Source organism: Euphorbia lathyris, chromosome 9 (assembly GCF_963576675.1).
Source record: "Euphorbia lathyris chromosome 9, ddEupLath1.1, whole genome shotgun sequence".
Taxonomy (NCBI): Eukaryota; Viridiplantae; Streptophyta; class Magnoliopsida; order Malpighiales; family Euphorbiaceae; genus Euphorbia; species Euphorbia lathyris.
This window is the reverse complement of record NC_088918.1, coordinates 27,613,194-27,631,821: the sequence shown is the minus strand read 5'-3', so window position 1 is coordinate 27,631,821 and position 18,628 is coordinate 27,613,194. Positions and strand designations below refer to the sequence as shown.

Genomic DNA, 18,628 nt, shown 5'->3' with positions numbered 1-18,628 from the left:
ATGAAAATTAATTATGAAGAGAATAATTCTAATATTAATTTTTTTTTTTTAAATTGTGCGCAATGAACTTACATTAAACAAAGGAAGATTACATTAAAGAGAAAGAAAAAACCCTCAACCCACCCCACCCATGTGATTCGAACCCATGACCTCTACATTTGAACCCATGTGATTCTAATATTAAATTACATTTTAGCATAACTGATTAATTCTGATTTAGTGGATGAATAATTGAAATTGCATTCCATATTTCTTTATCAAATCCAATCCAACCCAACCCAATAAATAAATTAAATAATATAGAATATGTTGGGTTGGATTGGATTGGTGGATTGAGTATATTTTGTACAACCCTATCAATCATAGTTTCCTTTAGGGTTCTAAATTGACAACAAAGAAGATGAATAACCAGGTTGTTTATGGGTTTGGTTTGATCAATTTTAAAGGGAGTGGTTACTTATTTTTTGCTTCCTTTAGGGGGTGGAATTGATGGATGTTTTCCCATCTTTTTTTTTGCAGTCGACTATTTTTAGGTTAGCGTCCTTTGTCTTATTTTCTAAAGCAACATCATGTTTGTGATAGCTAGACAGTAACTTTTCTGCGAAGCAAAGAGTTTTCAATATTGATTGGCCCCTTATTTTTTCAATGCATAAAAGCAATGAAGCTTTTATCTTGGATAACATTTTATCAGTTTGAACCATGATTTGATTTGGTTTGAGTTAAGTGGAATCCTCTTGCTCCAGGATGGGTAAAATTTAATACAGATGGTGCTTGTAAGGGGAACCGAGACCAAGCTTATGTAAGGGGTTTACTTCGAGCCCATAAGAGTATGTAGAGGGGTGGTTTTATACGAAGTTATGGTGCTTGTAAGGGGAACCGAGACCAAGCTTATGTAAGGGGTTTACTTCGAGCCCATAAGAGTATGTAGAGGGGTGGTTTTATACGAAGCCTTGACTGATTATACGAATGCTTACTGCCTTGACTTATTATTGTTAATGCAACTCATGCTGCTGAAGAACTAACCTGATTTCAAAATGAAGACCAACCGGTGCGACTTCGGGATTGTTGCAGTTGAAGGTGCGACTTCGCCACGATCGCTCCCAACCTTGAGCGACGGTGGAACACTGGGCGGTGGATCGGCGGGATAAGGAAGGAGACTCAAACAACTGGTTTTAGGGAAATAGAGTGAGAAGAGAGCAGCGACTGAATAGGGAAGGAGAAGAAGAGAGACTCGTTTATTTAGGGATCTTAGTAAGAAGAAAAGGAAAAGACCTAATTAATTTAGTTTTAGGTTTATTATAAAATATAAAAAAACAAGTGATATGTTTAAATAAATTATTTCATCAGTGTATGTTATATGTTCCAAGTCCTTCCTTACTTATATGTTATTTCTTTATTTTTTTAATAGGTTACTTTTATATTTTTTAATTGATTCGGGTATTTAGTCTGGGATCCATCGGGGATCCCCGTTGGGGACATTCGGGGACAAGGACGGGGATGGAAATGGAACACGTATAACCATACCTGCCCCATCCCCATCTGTCGGGTGGGGGGAATACAAACCATCTCCGTCCCATGGGGATCTCAAACGGGGATTCCTCATCCCCAACGGATCGGGTCTTCAACGGAGATGGGGAATCCCTAACCAATTGACAGTCCTATTGTTACCATAGTGAGCTTTTCTTCGGGCTAAAAAAATCATTAGTAACACCCAATATGTAACATGCTTTCATGCTCACTGTTACGAAAATATGATTTGTAATAATCTTTACGTAATCACTTTATAAATAGTTTGGTTAAATCAAGTTGACTAATGGGCTTGATTGAAGCTATTACAATTATCATAATTAACAATAAAATTACAACTAAATCATATTAGCAAACTTAATTATAAATTTGTCATTATTTTTTATATATAACAAATGAAATATGCTTTTACATCCTAATTTAAAAATTTCAAAGTTCAATTCATAAATCATAAACTCTAGGCAAAATATCATAGACCTTTAATTTATAAACTATAATTCTTAAAATTAATTAAAAATAATGATTTTATTAGGTTAATATTATTCAAAACTATAACTTGATATAATTATAGATAGTTTTTCAAAAGTAAATTTTTATGTAAATTTCCCAATTTACAAATACTATTATTCTTAACGAGGCAATAAAAAGTGGTTTCAAATATGAGGAAATTACACGAAAAAACAGATTTTAACTTTACACTTAACTAAATCTTATTTCTTTATTTTATCAAAATACGATTTCCAACTCAAACATATCAGAATTTCAAGGGTTTATTTTTAGTTTTGTCATTTTTTCAGTTTCTTTGTTCTTTCTTTTTTTCCTTAACTACAGAATTGTTTTTAATTCAAATATATCAAACGTTTTTTTTTTGTAATTTCAAACGAATTTGTAATAAAAAAAAACTCTGCTGTAACATAGAGTTTCTGATTGCCTTCAATAGCTATTACCATCATCATCAACAATTTTCTTTTCCTTCTAAAGTTTTTTTTTTTTTTTGTTATGTTGGGTTAATTTACATAGATGAAGAAATTGATTTTTTATTATTTAAAAACAAAACATTTTTACGCAAATTCAGTTTTTTTTTTTTGAAAAAGTTAAATTCAGTTTTAAATTAGATGCATTTGACATTTTTAGAATTTTTTTTTAAGTATGAGAAACTTCTAAATATTTAATGCAATTATGATTATTATGTAACTAACCCTTCAAAAATATAGTAGTCAAAGACAAAGTTTTTGTAAAAGTTCAAATATAAGCCCATTACAAAAGCCCTAATTTAATACGTTAAAAATGTATATTTTGAAAATTGAAATTTATCCTTCATTCATTCCGAGACCAAATTCTATAATTATCACACGATAATTAATACTGTTTATATCTCTTCGTTCAAAGCGCAACCAATTAGTTATTTAACTATTTATAACGGTTCAGATAAACGTGTTACAAATATTCATGTAGTAACACTTATTTGTAACGCGATTATGTTAATGTCCATTACAAAAGCCCAAATTTCACACAGTAAATATATGCATTTTGAAAATTGAAAATGCTTTTAAATTTTGCCCTCACAAAGCAAGAGAAGACAAAATTTGAGGCGTTGAGTGATCAATTAGGTGAAGATTTTCGATTGGGATAAACATAGTTCACGGTCCAAATTTGTTATCCCTTAATTGAGAAAATTCGTGCAGAGAAAAATTAAGCAAGGAGTTGAGATGACGTGGAAAAGTAAGGAGAAAGAGAAAGACTGGACTGGAATAATAGGTAGCTGGTTAAAATTAGGATTCATGTGATTTCAAATCAACGATGAAGAATACAATGTGAATATACTTTGTTATTAACAAAGTAAGGATAGCCTACACCTCTGAATCATATCTTCTAATTGTGCAATGCAAATACCCGAGTATTGAGTTTATTAAAGCTAAATTGTAAAGTTCATAAAAAAAAAACAACAACTAATCTTATACAACTTTGCACCATAGGTTGTTTATATAGGTATTATAAATTTCTATATATAAACTTAATTAAGGCATTTCTTTTCATATGATAACAATCATAAACACTTGTATAGGCGGTTTTGATCACATGGACCTTAATGACCATGTAATTTTTGGTCATTCATTATTAGATCTAGGTTTATTAGAATCCTAAGATGGAGATTCGAAGTATCCTGCGGCTTAGATTTAATAAATTCACTTGGTCATTAAGGTACATGTGAATATTCCTGCTTGCATATAATAATGAGCATTGCAGTTTATGGTTACAAAGACTACTGATGCTGCATATTGATCAAACTTCAAATACTAATTGATCCTGCATATTCTTTATATTGATCCAACTTTTCCTAAATTCAACATAAAGATACCAGTTTAATCAAATTATATTTGAAAAAATAAGTAGAATTGAAAAAGATCACTCTATATTTAATCTTTATGTTCATTTTGTGTAGTTTCGGCATAGAAATAGTTAGTACCTAGTTTTAGACCCGTGCTTTGTACCGTTTTTTGATTTGGTTTCGTCACCATTACGTAAAATATTTACCAATTTACATATTAAAATTTTAATAAATATATAAGTATCCCCTTTTTTATTTTTATTATTGGGATACTTCGGGATACGTTTCAGAGTTAATTAGGTAAAATTTAAGATTTTTTTAAATAATTTTACAAAAATGAGGATTAATATATATAAAAAATTTAAATATAAAGGGTAAATAATTTATTAGTCCCATCATTTTTACTTAACACGCTATTTAGTCCCTATTTTGAAAAACACAGTATAAGATCCATATCTTTTGTCAATATTAACCTTTTGATCATTTTGTCCGTATATTTTTAGTGATGGCTCAAAGTGTTCCACAACATTCAAATTCTAAACTCATTTAAGGCATTAAATAGCCTCTAAAACTAATTGATTACCATACCCAAATGAATGCACTTTGAAATTTAATTAAATAATAATATATCCATTGAAGCATCACTTTCATATTTTAACGTAATGACAGAATAAAGAAATTAATCACTCACTCATGAATATAGACCTAACTAATCATAACTGAAGCGTGTAGCCTCATTTTTATTCAGTTATATATTGATCTAGTTTTCCTTTATCCCTACAAAAACCATTATTTGAGGATGACATTTTTAATACGATGGCGATCCCAAAAAGATGGCAAAGGAATATCACATATGAATTATCGTAATTGAACTTGGGTGAAATTTTTTCTTTTATAAAGTATACAAATAAGACTCGGTCATTCATGAGAAGCAACACTTAATGAAAATGTATACAAATAAGACGTACCATGACACTAGCTTGAAGCAGTTGGGCAAGTTCTTTTCAAATAGCCTAAAAGCAAAGGTCGGAGTTAATTAAATGAATCAATTTTTTTGAAAACTTGCAACACACTGCTTGATTATAATGGATAGTAAAGCTTAACATGGAAAAAGTAAGATGAATACAATCATATATAAGAAAATATAAATTGACGTTCCAAATCTAGAATAGGAAAGGCAATTCACAAACGAAGAATACTCTATGTTTCCAATAAGCCTATTCTAGTGAAAACCAAACAAAAGAATACGTGAATTGCCTTAACTAACAAAATGTATGTACTTAGTTGCTCGGCCACAGGTGGGGAAGATGGGCACTTTATATGTGAAGAGCAACAGGCCATTGGCGTGGCAGATGGAGTAGGTGGTTGGTTGGGCAGATGTGAGAAAACATAGGCATGCGAGGGCCTATAGCAGGTATTGTAGGACAAGTTTTGTGAAAGTGCCTGCACAAAAGGATGAAACAGAATTTCACAGGCGAGCTAATGCAAAGCACGGGAGAAGGAAAAGATCACCAAATACAGATCAGGGGTGAACACCAATGTATCAAATGAAACCTATGGTTCCTTGGGTAGTAACATTGCTTTCTTTCATCAACTACTGAGATACCATACCTAATAGCAAAATATATATAGTTGAAAAAGAGTTATGTACCTGCAACCTTCCTCTTCTTTCTTCTTTCCTTTGAGCAAGTGCAACATACAATGGTTTGCTAAATACTATTTTACCATTCATCTCCGAAAGCTCGAAACAAAAGATAAAATACAATAAAATAAAATTTGCAACACAAAAGAACAAAACAATCTGCATTTTTGTTATTCGCTGAGCAGTTGGTTTATGGTGAGTGGTTAGCGGAGGAGTTGATTTAAGGTGAGTGGGGAATAGCAGTTGATTTTATGTGACAGGAGAAGGAGAAGAGCAGTTGGAAATTTGAGAGACTGAGAGAGTGAGAGTAAATGCTTGAATTAATATATTTAAGAACAGATTCTACCACGTAGACTCATCAGCAGAAAGCAATATTATTATGACACAGTATTAAATCTGACTACAGATTTAGAATAAATATAGTATAGATTTCCTACATAAATATACAAATCAAGTATCCAAACTTCTTCCATTATCTTTTGTGCAATGTACAGGTGAAAAGAAGCAGATCTCTGGAAAACTTATTAATGGAATAATTTTAAAAAAAATCTAATAAAACCCAATCCGGAACATGCACATCTGAATAACCGAGAAACAACAATCCTATCGTCAACAACCGAGCACGACCACAATCCATAAATAAGGAAAAATAAAATAGAACTCCCAAATTTGTGACAGGAAAAGTTATACATAAAACGTAAAAGCAAAGAGAATGTCACCTGAAGAAAGCAACACTGGCAAAGAAGCAATTTCGAACCTAGAAAAAACAAATTTAAACCAATGATGAGAAAATGAAAATCCAAAATAACCAAAAGTATGAAAGAAGGAAAATGAACCCTAAATTATGAAGGAGAAGGGGAACATAATTAACAATGACAATAACCAAAATTACCATCCCGGGAAGAAACAGAATGTGAACAGTTGAAAATTACACTGTTATCAACTCCAATTTATGATACTACAATGTGATCAGCAAAGACTTTAGAACTTGGATTTTAAACATTAGATCACCTTTGAGGAATATACATATCTCTGGAACATAGCAAATCCATATTCTTCATTGTAATTGCGAGACCCCTTTTCTGCGGCATATCCAGCCCTTCAAGTCTTCGTTTGAGATGGAAGTTTGTAATTCCTTGGACGAATTACCAATTGATCAACAAAGAGATTTGATCTTTTTGGTTCACTTCTCAATTATGCAGCCTTTCTGCAATTTGCTTACATTTGAGATTAATTGCAATTCGGATTGGAAAGGGGAGAGAATAAAATCCCTAACTTTGTAAGAGAATCATCAACCTTGCACCAGATTATCAACAGACGAAAGAGACAAGTAAATGGAGATATGCTGATTATTGCAATGTAAAGAGCTAAAGCATAGGATGGCTTGTGTTCTGATGCAATGGAAAAACAAACATAAAATTAGTTATCCATATTCTTAATCACCCTACTCCAATTTATCAAAGATTTTACAGGGAAACAGAGAGAGAGAGAGATTATGGACAAACCTTCGGGTTCACCCCCTAAATGACTCCATTTTCTTTTGTTAAGTAGGGTGATACTCTGACAGCCGCTGCAGTCTTGTAATCAGTCTTGTAATTAAGGGACATTAATGCACCATGAATAATTATAACACAGATAAATCAAATAAGAAAGATAGACAAATAACACAATAATTTCTTTTTATTTGATATACATAAAAGGAAGAAGTTGACATGTCAACAAGAATTCTGAGGTGTAATGTTTAGAGAAAGCTAAATGTTACAGTTTTTATATATTGGTAATAGATTACATAAATAAATGCCACACAGATGTACATTTTAGAGGGGAAAAACTTGATGAGGTGAAACAGATTGTAGAAACGCAGGCAGATCGCATTCAACTAATTATTTTTTCCACTCTTTATTATCATATTAAACACACAAAAAATCAGCTTTTCTAATTAATCATATAGCAGAACAAGAATTGGAGAAGCAAGGAAAAACAAACAGAAAAACCAAACTCCTCTAACTGTACATGTGAATGCCAATCTTCACAACCACAACTTTACTATAATGTAGCATTTGCAGTTTCTGATGTATTCAAATGTCTTTTTCTTTTTCTCAAAAGTACCTGAAAAATCAAAACACAGATCTAAGAGGATGATACTATAGCATAAGCAAATTTAATTAAGAAAATCTCGAACATAGCTATGTTAAATGGAAACTGAAACAAATATGGGAGCTGAAACGGAAACAAAAACCGAGAAACGATATTCGTAAGTACTACTTACATTTGTGATGGTTTTAATTTTGAATGAAGCCTAGACAATTCTTTACTTTTCTCTTCTTATCCCAATCTCTCGTAATTCTCTGAGGTGAGAAGCTATCTCCTGAACGAATTTAAGTCCGTCCTCCCCATCTCGAACTGAGTTGATGCTGTGCTCAATTAAACTCCTGTCTGTCTCCAGTGCTTTCAACCTCTCATTCAGATCAGAAACCTCATTTGCAAGAATATCAAGATTAGGAACGACAGGAGTGTAAAACATTTCATTGCTTTCGGCTATATCAACTGACAAAGAATTATCTTCCTCTGGCTCATTTTCTCCAGAATATTCATTGTTAGCCATGCTTAGTTGGTAATCAGGAAATCTACGAAGCGTCTTTTCCAATTCCTTCAAGGATCGTAAAATGTATGATCTTTCATCTTCAATATCTAACAACAAGCTCTTCATACTAACTGTGTTCTCTTCGACTTTACTGCTGGTAGCTGGCTCTTCAGTAACAGAATCTTTAGGTGTGCTTGTACTAGCTTCCATGTTCTCCTCTTTGATAATCTTTGTCTTCATATCAAAAAGTGGTTCCATTGTCTCCTCCAGTAAATATTCATCTGGGTACTTGATTCTATAATATTCAAGCTCCGCTTCTAGATCTTGAATCTCTTTTTCCCTCGCCGCCAGAAGGTCATTTGTTTTTTGCAGGGCTTCCATATCATACTCGGCTTGCTCTTCCATCATTCTTACGCATTGCAAGGCTTCCATTTGGAGTGTTGCCTTCTCTTCCTGCAGCCTAGTAATCATGGCCATTGCTTGATTTACAGCAATTGAAGATGAACTCCTTTCCTCTTCCAATTCTTTGTATAAACCACCCAGTAGTTTTTTATCGTGCTCAATCTGCCGTGTCAATCGATCAACCACAGTTTCACCATCTATTTCACTCACAACACTTCCATCTAGAGATTGACCAGACTCGTTTCTTTCAAGTACAAATCTTTCAGGTGAGATTCTGCTTTGAATCATTTGCATTCCTACTGCAGTAAGAGCATCAGTATTCTTCAACTCCTCACTATTCACAGAATATTTTGGACTCAAAGAAATTCTAGGACTCATATCATTGATAGACTGCTCTCGAGTATTTGAAAATTGTGAAAATAAGTGCTTCAAATCGTCACTGATTTTTGAGGTATCCTTTCCTGTCCATTGTTCTGCAAGCACACCAGACAACTGTCTCCCTCGACTGCTGATAGCTAGCTTATAAGCATCACCAAGATCCAACATGTTGAGAACTTGCTGACAATTTTCAGCTGAAACAGGGTTTGTTTCTGAAGCTGTTCCAGTTATTGTGCCTGCTGTAGTTATTATCTTGCAGTCTTCATCAGAATCTTCAACCACTGTTTGCCAAATATCTTCAGGTCTAGGAATATCTGTGCAATATGACAACAAGGAAAAAGGGACAACCTTTCATCAGGCATACGAACAATAAACCAGGTGCTATATATAACATCCTGTTAAATGAATTCACTCGCATTTACATTCACAGACACCACAATGTTGGGATGGAGACAGGAAGAAGGAGGTTTGAAACTTACATTTCTCTTTCAATCCTTCAACAGGAGTTTCTATTCCAGATGATGACGGAAGGACATCAACAAGGGAAATAAGCTTGCTTGATGTTCGAATGATGGCTTCATCTCCATCTGACCATGGAAGTTCATCATCTGCAGAAATTAGGTTACTCCTTCGTAATGCTTCTGCAATAGCTTCTCCAGAAACTGAAGATGAAGGAACTGCGTCCACTGATTTAAGTTTTCTCTCTGTTGATTCTTCAACAAGCGCTTCATTGGCATCTTCAAATTCAGAAACATCATCTTCAGGAATGTGCTCTCTCCTTTCTGCTGATTTTACAGATGATGGAGGGACATCCTTCACTGCAATGTGCACGCTCTCATTTGATCCTTCTGCAGGAGTTTGTTTGGCATCGAATAATGGGGGAACACCATCTTCTAAAGAACGATGCTTAATTTCTCTTGATGCTTTAATTGGAGTTTCTTTGGGAATCGATAATGGAGGTACATAATCAAGGGAAATAAGCTCAGGGAATGCAGAGGAATCATGCTTGCTATCAACTTTTTCCCAACGAAATTCTTCCAAACCATTACTAAGTGCAACTTTAGATGATGTAATTCTAAGACCATTGGACTCACTAGACTGCGAGACTGAAACTGGGGGCTGAAGTTCGGTCAATGCATCTATCAGCTTCTCCACGGCCAAATCATTTGGTTGCATGACCACACGAGGCTCCATCTGCACACGTCTGATCCCAACATTTTGGGTAGGACTGATTTCGCGACTTCTAATATTTGCAGCATCATCACTTTCATCAGAAAACGGGATTTCAGATTCAGGATCAGAATTAACCTTGAGCTCTTTGTACCTTATATGAGATAAAGGATTGGATCCGCAAGTAACTTTTTGATGACCAGATCTGAATGACCCAGCTTCTTCAACCTTTGTCCGGTTGTTCTGATCATAAGCAGCCCTGGAACCAATTATCGACATCTGCAGCGCATTTTGGCTATACCCTTTCGGTATCCACAGTGAATTGCAACAAGAACAAATTCGGGTGCTTGAAGTATGACCGTCATCCATACCAAACCCAGAAGCCTCCCTCAATTTACCTACCAGCAATCTGTATGTTTCAGCATTAGATTTGTTGGTTGTGGAAAAAGAGAAAAGGCAGGTTTCACACATTCCATGGACATCAACGAGCTTGTCATGAGCATGACAAAGAACTAAGCATGAGATCTCGGACTTATGCTTTTTACAGATGAGATCCCAATAATATTTCCCCAAAATCCGATCAAGCCGTGAGCAGAGTAGACATGGTGTTTGCAGTTGACAGTAACAAGCAAATTTTGTGATTAAGTATGCGAATATCCCATCAATGAAAAGCAAAAGAATTAATAACCATTCAAGAACCGCGGATGCCAAAGCACTCTTGATACTTGGGCATCTTTTCTGGGAATCAACTGATAAAATCCCGCTGGCAGCCATGCTCCAGCAAGATTCAGCTATTCCAAACTGTTCAGTAATCCTCAGCAAATACTGTAACATCACCAGCCAATGGAATTCTGAAACATCAGAACAAAATAACGAGAGACAGAGAACTAAGACAATCCCAAGTATAGAAATTCATATATCAATCAACTACCAATTCCATCAAAATGAAAACCTAATACACCAAATTCTGAAAATTGAATACAATAGATACATTTCTTTGGGATATAAATAGCCATGAAAGGTAAAAGCATATACTCCTAAACAGAACCTAATGACCAAATTAGCAACATTGAATATCCTTTATAATTGAAGAATCTAGAATGTTGCCAAATCAGAAGCAAGGAAACCAAGTTCTGAAATATGATAGTTTATGAAACTAAAAAATTGATTCACATTCAATAAAATAAAAATCATATCCGTAATGAACAATGATAAAAATGGGAAACAGCGAACAAACATACCCGGTTCTCATGAATTAGAAAAATACAAAATCCCAGCTTAAACGATAAAAACAGCCAACATTTCAACCATACAAAAATGAATCCAATCACAGAGAAAACAAAAACAAACAGAGACGAAGCTTTATAATCACAGATCAATATATAAGATTCATAAAAACAAAAGCAAATAGAAAACGAACCTGTGGGTTACGATGAGAGATGCAGCCAAAAATTGAAAGGGAGATGGGTCAAATCAAAATTGACCCATCTTCATGATCAGGGAAATAAACAAATCTCCCCAGCACCACTTTTCAAAGAAGCCAGCGACGGATGCAGATTGAAACAAAATTAAAGCCACCCACCCTGGGGCCAAAATAAAAGAGAGAAGCTCTCTGTTTTTTAATTATTTATGTATCTAATTTTTGGATTGGAGAAAACAGCGCACCACGTTGTTTTCATATATAAAAAACAAAAACAAAAGAAAGAAACATGAAAACAAAAGTGGAATTCCACGCCGACAATGGATAAAAGTCGGCTTGCTGTTGATTGAGGGAGATTACACGTACCGAAAGTTTATAACTTTGAAATAAACATAAAAAATAATTTGGAAACGGAAAAGAAAACAAACACAGAAAGAGAAAAACTTTTGGGTTTTATCAGAATGAACAGAACATCAAAGATTCCCGCGAAATTTAACTGTCAATCTCTTTTATTTAGAATATCGTTTTCTTGGATTTTACAATCGTTAATTTTAGGCAAAAAGCACCATTAGCTCACTAATTTTTCAATTTTTGATTCATTAAGTTTTTGGTCTTTTATTTGATGCATTGAACTTTTGATAATTTATTTTTGGTCTATTAAGTTCTTGATGACCACAAAAAGTAATTTTAAACATAAAATTCGTTTAACTGACTGTTATTCATTACACATGCAATTTGTATTTTTCACTGTAAAAACTGTAAAAAAAAATATATTTTTTAATAATTTCAAATACAGATTAAGTTAATAATGTATTTTTAAAAGAATTAGATATTCACAATTTACTAATTTGACCATCAATGACTTAATGATACAAAAAATAAATGACCAGAGGCTTAATGTATCAAAATAAAAAATCAAGAGCTTAATGAACCAAAAAATGAAAGATTAGGAACCTAATAATACTTTTTGCCTTAATTTTAGGGTCAATTATAAAACTAGCACCTTTTAAGGGGTTAGTTTTCTTTTCTAACACACTTTCAAAATCTCACCAAAACTAACACATTTCATTAACTAAATTCCAACCTTACCCTCATCTCTAACCTTTTATAATATTGTCTTTCCCCCCCATTTTCCCCTTTTCCTCCCGCTCACGCTCTCGCTCTCTCTGACTATCTCTCTCTCTCTCTCTAAAGAACGGGATCAATTTACAGACGCCGATCAACATTCAATCCAACCCACAGTGTGTGCTTCAAGATTTTATACACAATCATGTAAGTTTTACATTTATTTACAATATTTAAAGCTTCGTCCTATTCATGGTTAAGATGTATCATCTTGTTTCTCTAAAACCCAATGTATATCGTTGCTATTGTCATTTCATGCTATTACTGTTCGTGCGAAACCCTAAAATGAGTGACATTGTTGTAAGAAGATGCATTTGATTTGGAACTTCAATCCGCGGTTTTCCCGACAGTGTCGATATTTGTCGATATAAGATGAATATCGACAGACAAAAATGTGTGATTTTCCATTCTAAATCATAAAATTCAAACACAAAGCACATAAAACATAACCATATTTTTATATTAAAATAAGGAAAAAAATACATAAAACATAAAAAAACGAAAAAAAACATAGGTAAACATAATAGAAAAACACAAAACACATAAACAAAAAAAGAAACAAACACAAAACACCTAATAAAAGTACGTAAACATTAAAAACAAAAAAAAACACATAATAAACTAAAGGTACTCAGGACCCATTAACGCATCAGCGTAGTCCTTCCTGGACTTCTCCAAGTCCCTCTTGAGGCGCCTCACTGTCCTCCTCAGCCGCCTGTTTTGTCCCATGACTGACTCCAGAAGGTCAGACGTTTCTTCTGCAGCCCAAGACATGGTGTGTGCCATGCCCCTCATGAACCTCACTATTTCGTCCGTGTCTCCATCACGGAACGAAAGGATGAAAGCAGCCATGAGTTCTTCGAACTCGGGCAGAGGATGAGGTGGTGGTGGTGGCGGCGACTGTGGTGATCCTGGTGGTGTTGCTGCCATTTTTTTTGATAAACTTGAGAGCTGAAGAGTTTACTAGAATGAATAATAAACTATGAACAGACAACGAGTCTATTTATAGATGAAGGAACTGTAATATACATGGGGAATCTCAATAGACTATAGATTCATATGCGAATAAGAGTGATCATTACATGCATTTAATGCTCATTAACAGATCATTCTAGAAAAAAAGTCTATTCATATTCCGTCGATATATGTCGATATATGAGCACTATCGACATCTATCACGACAATACTTCGCAGATATATGCCGTTATATGTCGATATGTGCCGATAGGTGTCGAAACGTATGTTGTATCGACATATATCGACGTATTTAATGCTTAGAGTGAAAGTCAAAGTGATCATTACATGCATTTAAGGCACCGCTTAACAGATCATTCTAGAAAAACGTCTTTTGATCTTCTGTCGAAATCAGTCGATACATGATCACTATCGACATCTATCACGAGAATACATTGTAGATATGTGCCGATATGTGTCTATATTTAAGCTGTATCGACATATATCGACATATCTTATAGTTTGAAGTGTGTATACCAATAATATATAATTTTCGTTAGCTTTCTTCGTTTAGTTACAATAATATATAATTTACTTCTGTGTTTATGATAATGCAGAAATATGTCCACCCCGAATATTTGTCTGTGTATGCTTTCGTGGGATGGAGAATGGAAAAAAGAGGGGCCCATGGACACTATGATATATGTTGGTGGTCAATCTAAGGTGCTCCATTTTTCAACGCCAACTGACTATCAAACTTTGAGAGATAGAATTCACGCTTCCTTGAATGTTGATGCAGCCTGTTTTGACATACAAATGGCAATGCACACAACATACGGTCCAAATAAACTTTTTGGAAGATTAGCACACATAGTGGATGACAGTGATATTGCTGGGTTCGTTGAGTTTTGTAGATGGAATAAACCCGATGTGATGCCATTATATGTGACTATGACTTCTCGAACAAGTGTTGCGGAAGTAAGGCGACCAATGGTTGCTGAAGTACGGCGACCAAATGTTGCGGAAGTAAAACGACCAATTGTTGCAGAAGTGAGACGACCAATTGTTGCTGAATTATGGCCACAAAATGTTGCTGAAGTAGAGGCAACCAAAATAAGTTATTGTGTACCTAACATAGCAATTGAGACTCGTGGTCTGGCAAAACATGTCATGAATCCATATACCCAATCTCCTGTTGGGCTAGACGATATTACATTGGATCACAATTGTGGGTATGATAATGTAATGAACGGGGATGATCAAGGATATGGTAATGGATGTGATAACGATGACCATGGATATGATAACGAATACAATGGATTTGACAATGATGATCACGTATATGATAACGATGATCGCCAAAGAGATGTTTCAGAACCATCGATTGATAATGTTCAACCAAGTTTGCATGAGATTGATGATGAAGCAGGAATGAGAAGGAGAACGGATCCATTTCGGTTTGTTCCATAAGTACCAGAGGATGTAGACATTCCGATGAAAACTACAGAATCTTCAGGGGATGGTGGGTTGAAGGCGCATGATATGTTCAAAAGCAAACGAGAACTGCAAGATGCACTTGGGAGATATTCAATTGATAATATGTTCGAATGGAAGGTGCACAGATCAACTAAGTCTTTGTTTGAGGTCCGATGCAAGCATGTTGACACATGCAAGTGGCGGGCTAGAGGTGGAGTCATACTCGGTTCAGATATGTTCATGCTTCGGAGAATTGACAGTATGGACAGTCACACTTGTGATAGGGGTGGACAACTATTGCCACATCATAGGCAAGCGGGGAAACGAGTAGCAGGTATCATACTTAGTGAGAAGTTAGATATGGAGAATCGGGTGTACCATCCAAGTCACATCATTTGGGAGATTGAAAAATTATTTTCAATCAACTTATCTTACATGCAAGCTTGGAGAGCAAGATGTTGGGCGGTAGATAGCACGAGTGGTACACCTGAAGAATCGTACATGTTGTTACCTGATTATTGTGAGACACTGAAATTTGTTAATCCAGGTACGGTGACACATATTGAAACTGACGATGAAGATGATTTCAAATTCTTCTTCATGGCCATTGGTGCTTCAATCTGGGGTTTTAACGCACATATTCGCCCCGTTATATGTGTAGATGGAACACACTTAAAGGTTAAATATGGCGGGGTACTTTATGTTGCAGTTGGAAAGGATGGTAATAATCAAATTTACCCAATTGCATTCGGAATTGGGCCGAATGAATGTAATGAATCATGGGCTTATTTCTTCACCAGGTTGAAAGAATGTATTGGTGATGTTGAAGACCTTGTTATAATATCAGATAGGAATAAGAGCATTGATTATGCAGTCAATATGGTGTATCCAAATGCGGTACATAGAAGTTGTGCTCAGCATTTGAAATAGAATGTGAAGGCTAAGTTTGGGGGCGGGAAAAAGTTAGACATAGCGTATTGGTAAGTTGCAAAAGCCTGGCGGACCTCTGATTTCCAGGAAAGATTCGCCAGACTTCGTAGTATATGTCCGGGGGCAGCGGACTACCTAGAGGAAGCTCGAAGAGAGAAATGGACACGTGCGTACTTCTGCGCACGTCGGTATAACATTATGACGACAAACATATCAGAATCATTCAACGCGAGAATGGGAGATGGTAGACGTCTACCGATCACATTGTTGGTTGAGTATATAAGGACAATCCTCCAAGCATGGTTTCATGAGAGACGCACAAAAGCAGGTTTGATATTAGGACCTTGTCCCTAGTATAATGTACTAATAGTTCTTATATGCTCATATATTGAAAATGTTTTTGCAGGGGAATGGGAGACATATTTGTCCGCATTTTATAACAAGAAGATGCATAAACATGTCAATAAGTCAGTTCGGTGTTCATATAAGCCCATTGATGCTCACAATTTTGAAATCGGTGATCGAGGTAAGGGTCGAATAGTGAATCTGCGCGCGGGAACATGCACGTGTAGGAAATGACAATTGTCACAATTTCCATGCAGACATGTATGTAAGATTGCATCAATGCATCGATTAGAGAATGCATATGCGTGGGTGCATCGCTACTACAAAAATAAGACTGTACGATTGGCCTACCATGAACCCATACATCCACTAGGCCACCAGTCTGAATGGAAAGTTTGTGAGACTCCTAAGCGGGTGCTTCCTCCAAAAAAGGCTGCGCCTAGAGTGGGACGTCCGAGAAATCAAAGCCGAATACCGTCAAGGGGCGAGGAGGTAACTCCAACAAGATGCACCAGATGCGAGCATACTGGTCATAATCGAGCGAATTGTACTAGTATGTTACGAGTTCCATCTCAGCTTCCACCAACAATATCGAGTGAAGCAAGCTGCTCTAAAAACTCAGCTGGCAAATAATGTACTCTATCTTATGTATTGAGAATTTCTGTATTGATAATTTGTGTATTGATAATTTGTGTATTGATAATTTGTGTATTTTCCATGATAATTAAACGATTGAGAGTTTGTGTCTTTTGAATCAGGAGTTTACGCAACAATATGTCATATATACACGCCGATATGATCCCATATCGACTATATAGGCGCCGATATATTCCCATATCGACTGTATACACGCCTTCCATGATCCCATTTGTCCTACAGACACGCCGATATGATCCTATATGTCCTATGTACACGCCGATATGGTTCCATATCGGCGTTTATAGACGCCGATATGTTCCCATATATCCAACGTTAACGCCGATATGGTCCCATATCGGCTATATAGACGCCGATATGTTCGCATCTGTCCTATTACCAACAAGCGTCTATCACCAATAATTCACATTAATAAGTTACCAACAATTTACATTCATAAGTTACCAACAAACGTTTACATTTTACAAAACATTACAATCCAAGCAAATTAGGCCTTGTAATTATATCATTCTGGTTCAAAAATCGTTGGTTGAAGAGTTCCAAGCACACCCGCAGCCTATAGAAACGTCCATCAAACCCGGAGAATCCATAATCCGTACATAATGGCCCTTTTTCAACATAATGCTGAGCAAACAAGCATATGAAGACACCACAATCATTGAATTTGCGCAGCTGTTGTGGGCACCCATGAGCCCTCTCCCACTTTATCAATCGATTACCGTTATCAAGCCTCCCACTTTTATTCCAATAATCGGCCTCTTCCATTGCTCTTGTCATAATACGAAACCGGGGTTCTAGCCATTTGTCTATTGATTCGTTGGATGCATTTGACTCCAGACTATCATAAAATTCCATCCTCATTTCTTCCAAGTAGAACACACCGAGTAACCAGTGTTCTCCTTTATAGTTGATGGGTATTAGCACATGTTTAACATCATACCAAGGCCGAGTGTGAAACTCTTTCATCCCAGTGATTCGTTGCACAAACAACTTGGATTGTCCCCATTTTCCGGGTTTGTCATAATTATTGGTCATATTTGCAAACTCCATAAATCCAAAGAAATTTGAGTCGATGGCAGTCCAATCCTGACTCTGATGGACGTATTTTCCGTTCAATAACCACAAAAATGCATTTACAAGCTGCAACACATGCAAAAATAAGTACAAACACAACACATACAAAGTGAACAATATAAACCAAAACATGGAAAGTGAGCAATATCTTACTTGGCTGTCTATGTACTTTCCAGTTATCTCTGCCTCTTCAAACCACGATACAGTCTGTCCCCAATCGGTTCCACCTAACATCCTCAGCTGATCATGGGGGGTACTCTTCTTCCAGTCGTCATATGCCTGTAGAAGGTGTCTTTGTATACGATCGCGACCATCGTGTTGTTCCATGGGGTACTGGGCATCATCATCATCAAAATGATATTCCATCCGAGGATCCGTGAATGGTGACTTAACGTCTTTCCCACGTTTCTTTTCTCGCTGGGGTCTCCCTTTCACTTCTTCCTCCTTGATGTTTCCATCCCTTCCTCTCCATCTTCTTCCTCCTCTTGCCCCTCTTCCTCCCCTTCCATCCCTTCCTCCTGCATCCCTTACCCCCCCCCCCCCTCCTCTCCCTCTTCCTCCTCCTCTTCCACCTCCTCTTCCTCCTCCTCTACCTCCTCTTTTACCCTGCCCTTC

At 35.8% G+C, this 18,628-nt stretch overlaps 1 protein-coding gene across 3 annotated transcripts; it reads right to left on the bottom strand.

The window, feature by feature from the left end:
- Positions 1–7,348: 7,348 nt before the first annotated feature.
- Positions 7,349–11,838, bottom strand: LOC136205360 (probable myosin-binding protein 4). Of its 3 annotated transcripts, none has more exons than XM_065995906.1 (4): positions 11,453–11,838; positions 9,342–10,883; positions 7,768–9,176; positions 7,349–7,607 (listed from the first exon to the last, which is right to left on the bottom strand). In XM_065995906.1, exons 2-3 carry the CDS (start codon positions 10,864–10,866, stop codon positions 7,810–7,812), a joined length of 2,892 nt encoding a protein of 963 aa, XP_065851978.1. In that variant the 5' UTR covers positions 10,867–10,883; positions 11,453–11,838; the 3' UTR covers positions 7,349–7,607; positions 7,768–7,809. The 3 variants fall into 3 exon arrangements, with proteins under 3 accessions (XP_065851978.1, XP_065851979.1, XP_065851980.1); XM_065995907.1 differs by having other exon boundaries at positions 9,342–10,857; XM_065995908.1 differs by lacking the exon at positions 11,453–11,838 and adding an exon at positions 11,274–11,415 and having other exon boundaries at positions 9,342–10,857.
- Positions 11,839–18,628: the final 6,790 nt, after the last annotated feature.

Coding starts and splice junctions, on each gene's coding strand:
- LOC136205360 (XM_065995906.1), bottom strand. CDS start 10,866: ATGTTACAGTATTTGCTGAGGATTACTGAACAGTTTGGAATAGCTGAA. Junction 9,177..9,341: donor TGAAGGATTGAAAGAGAAAT/GTAAGTTTCAAA, acceptor CATATTGCACAG/ATATTCCTAGACCTGAAGAT.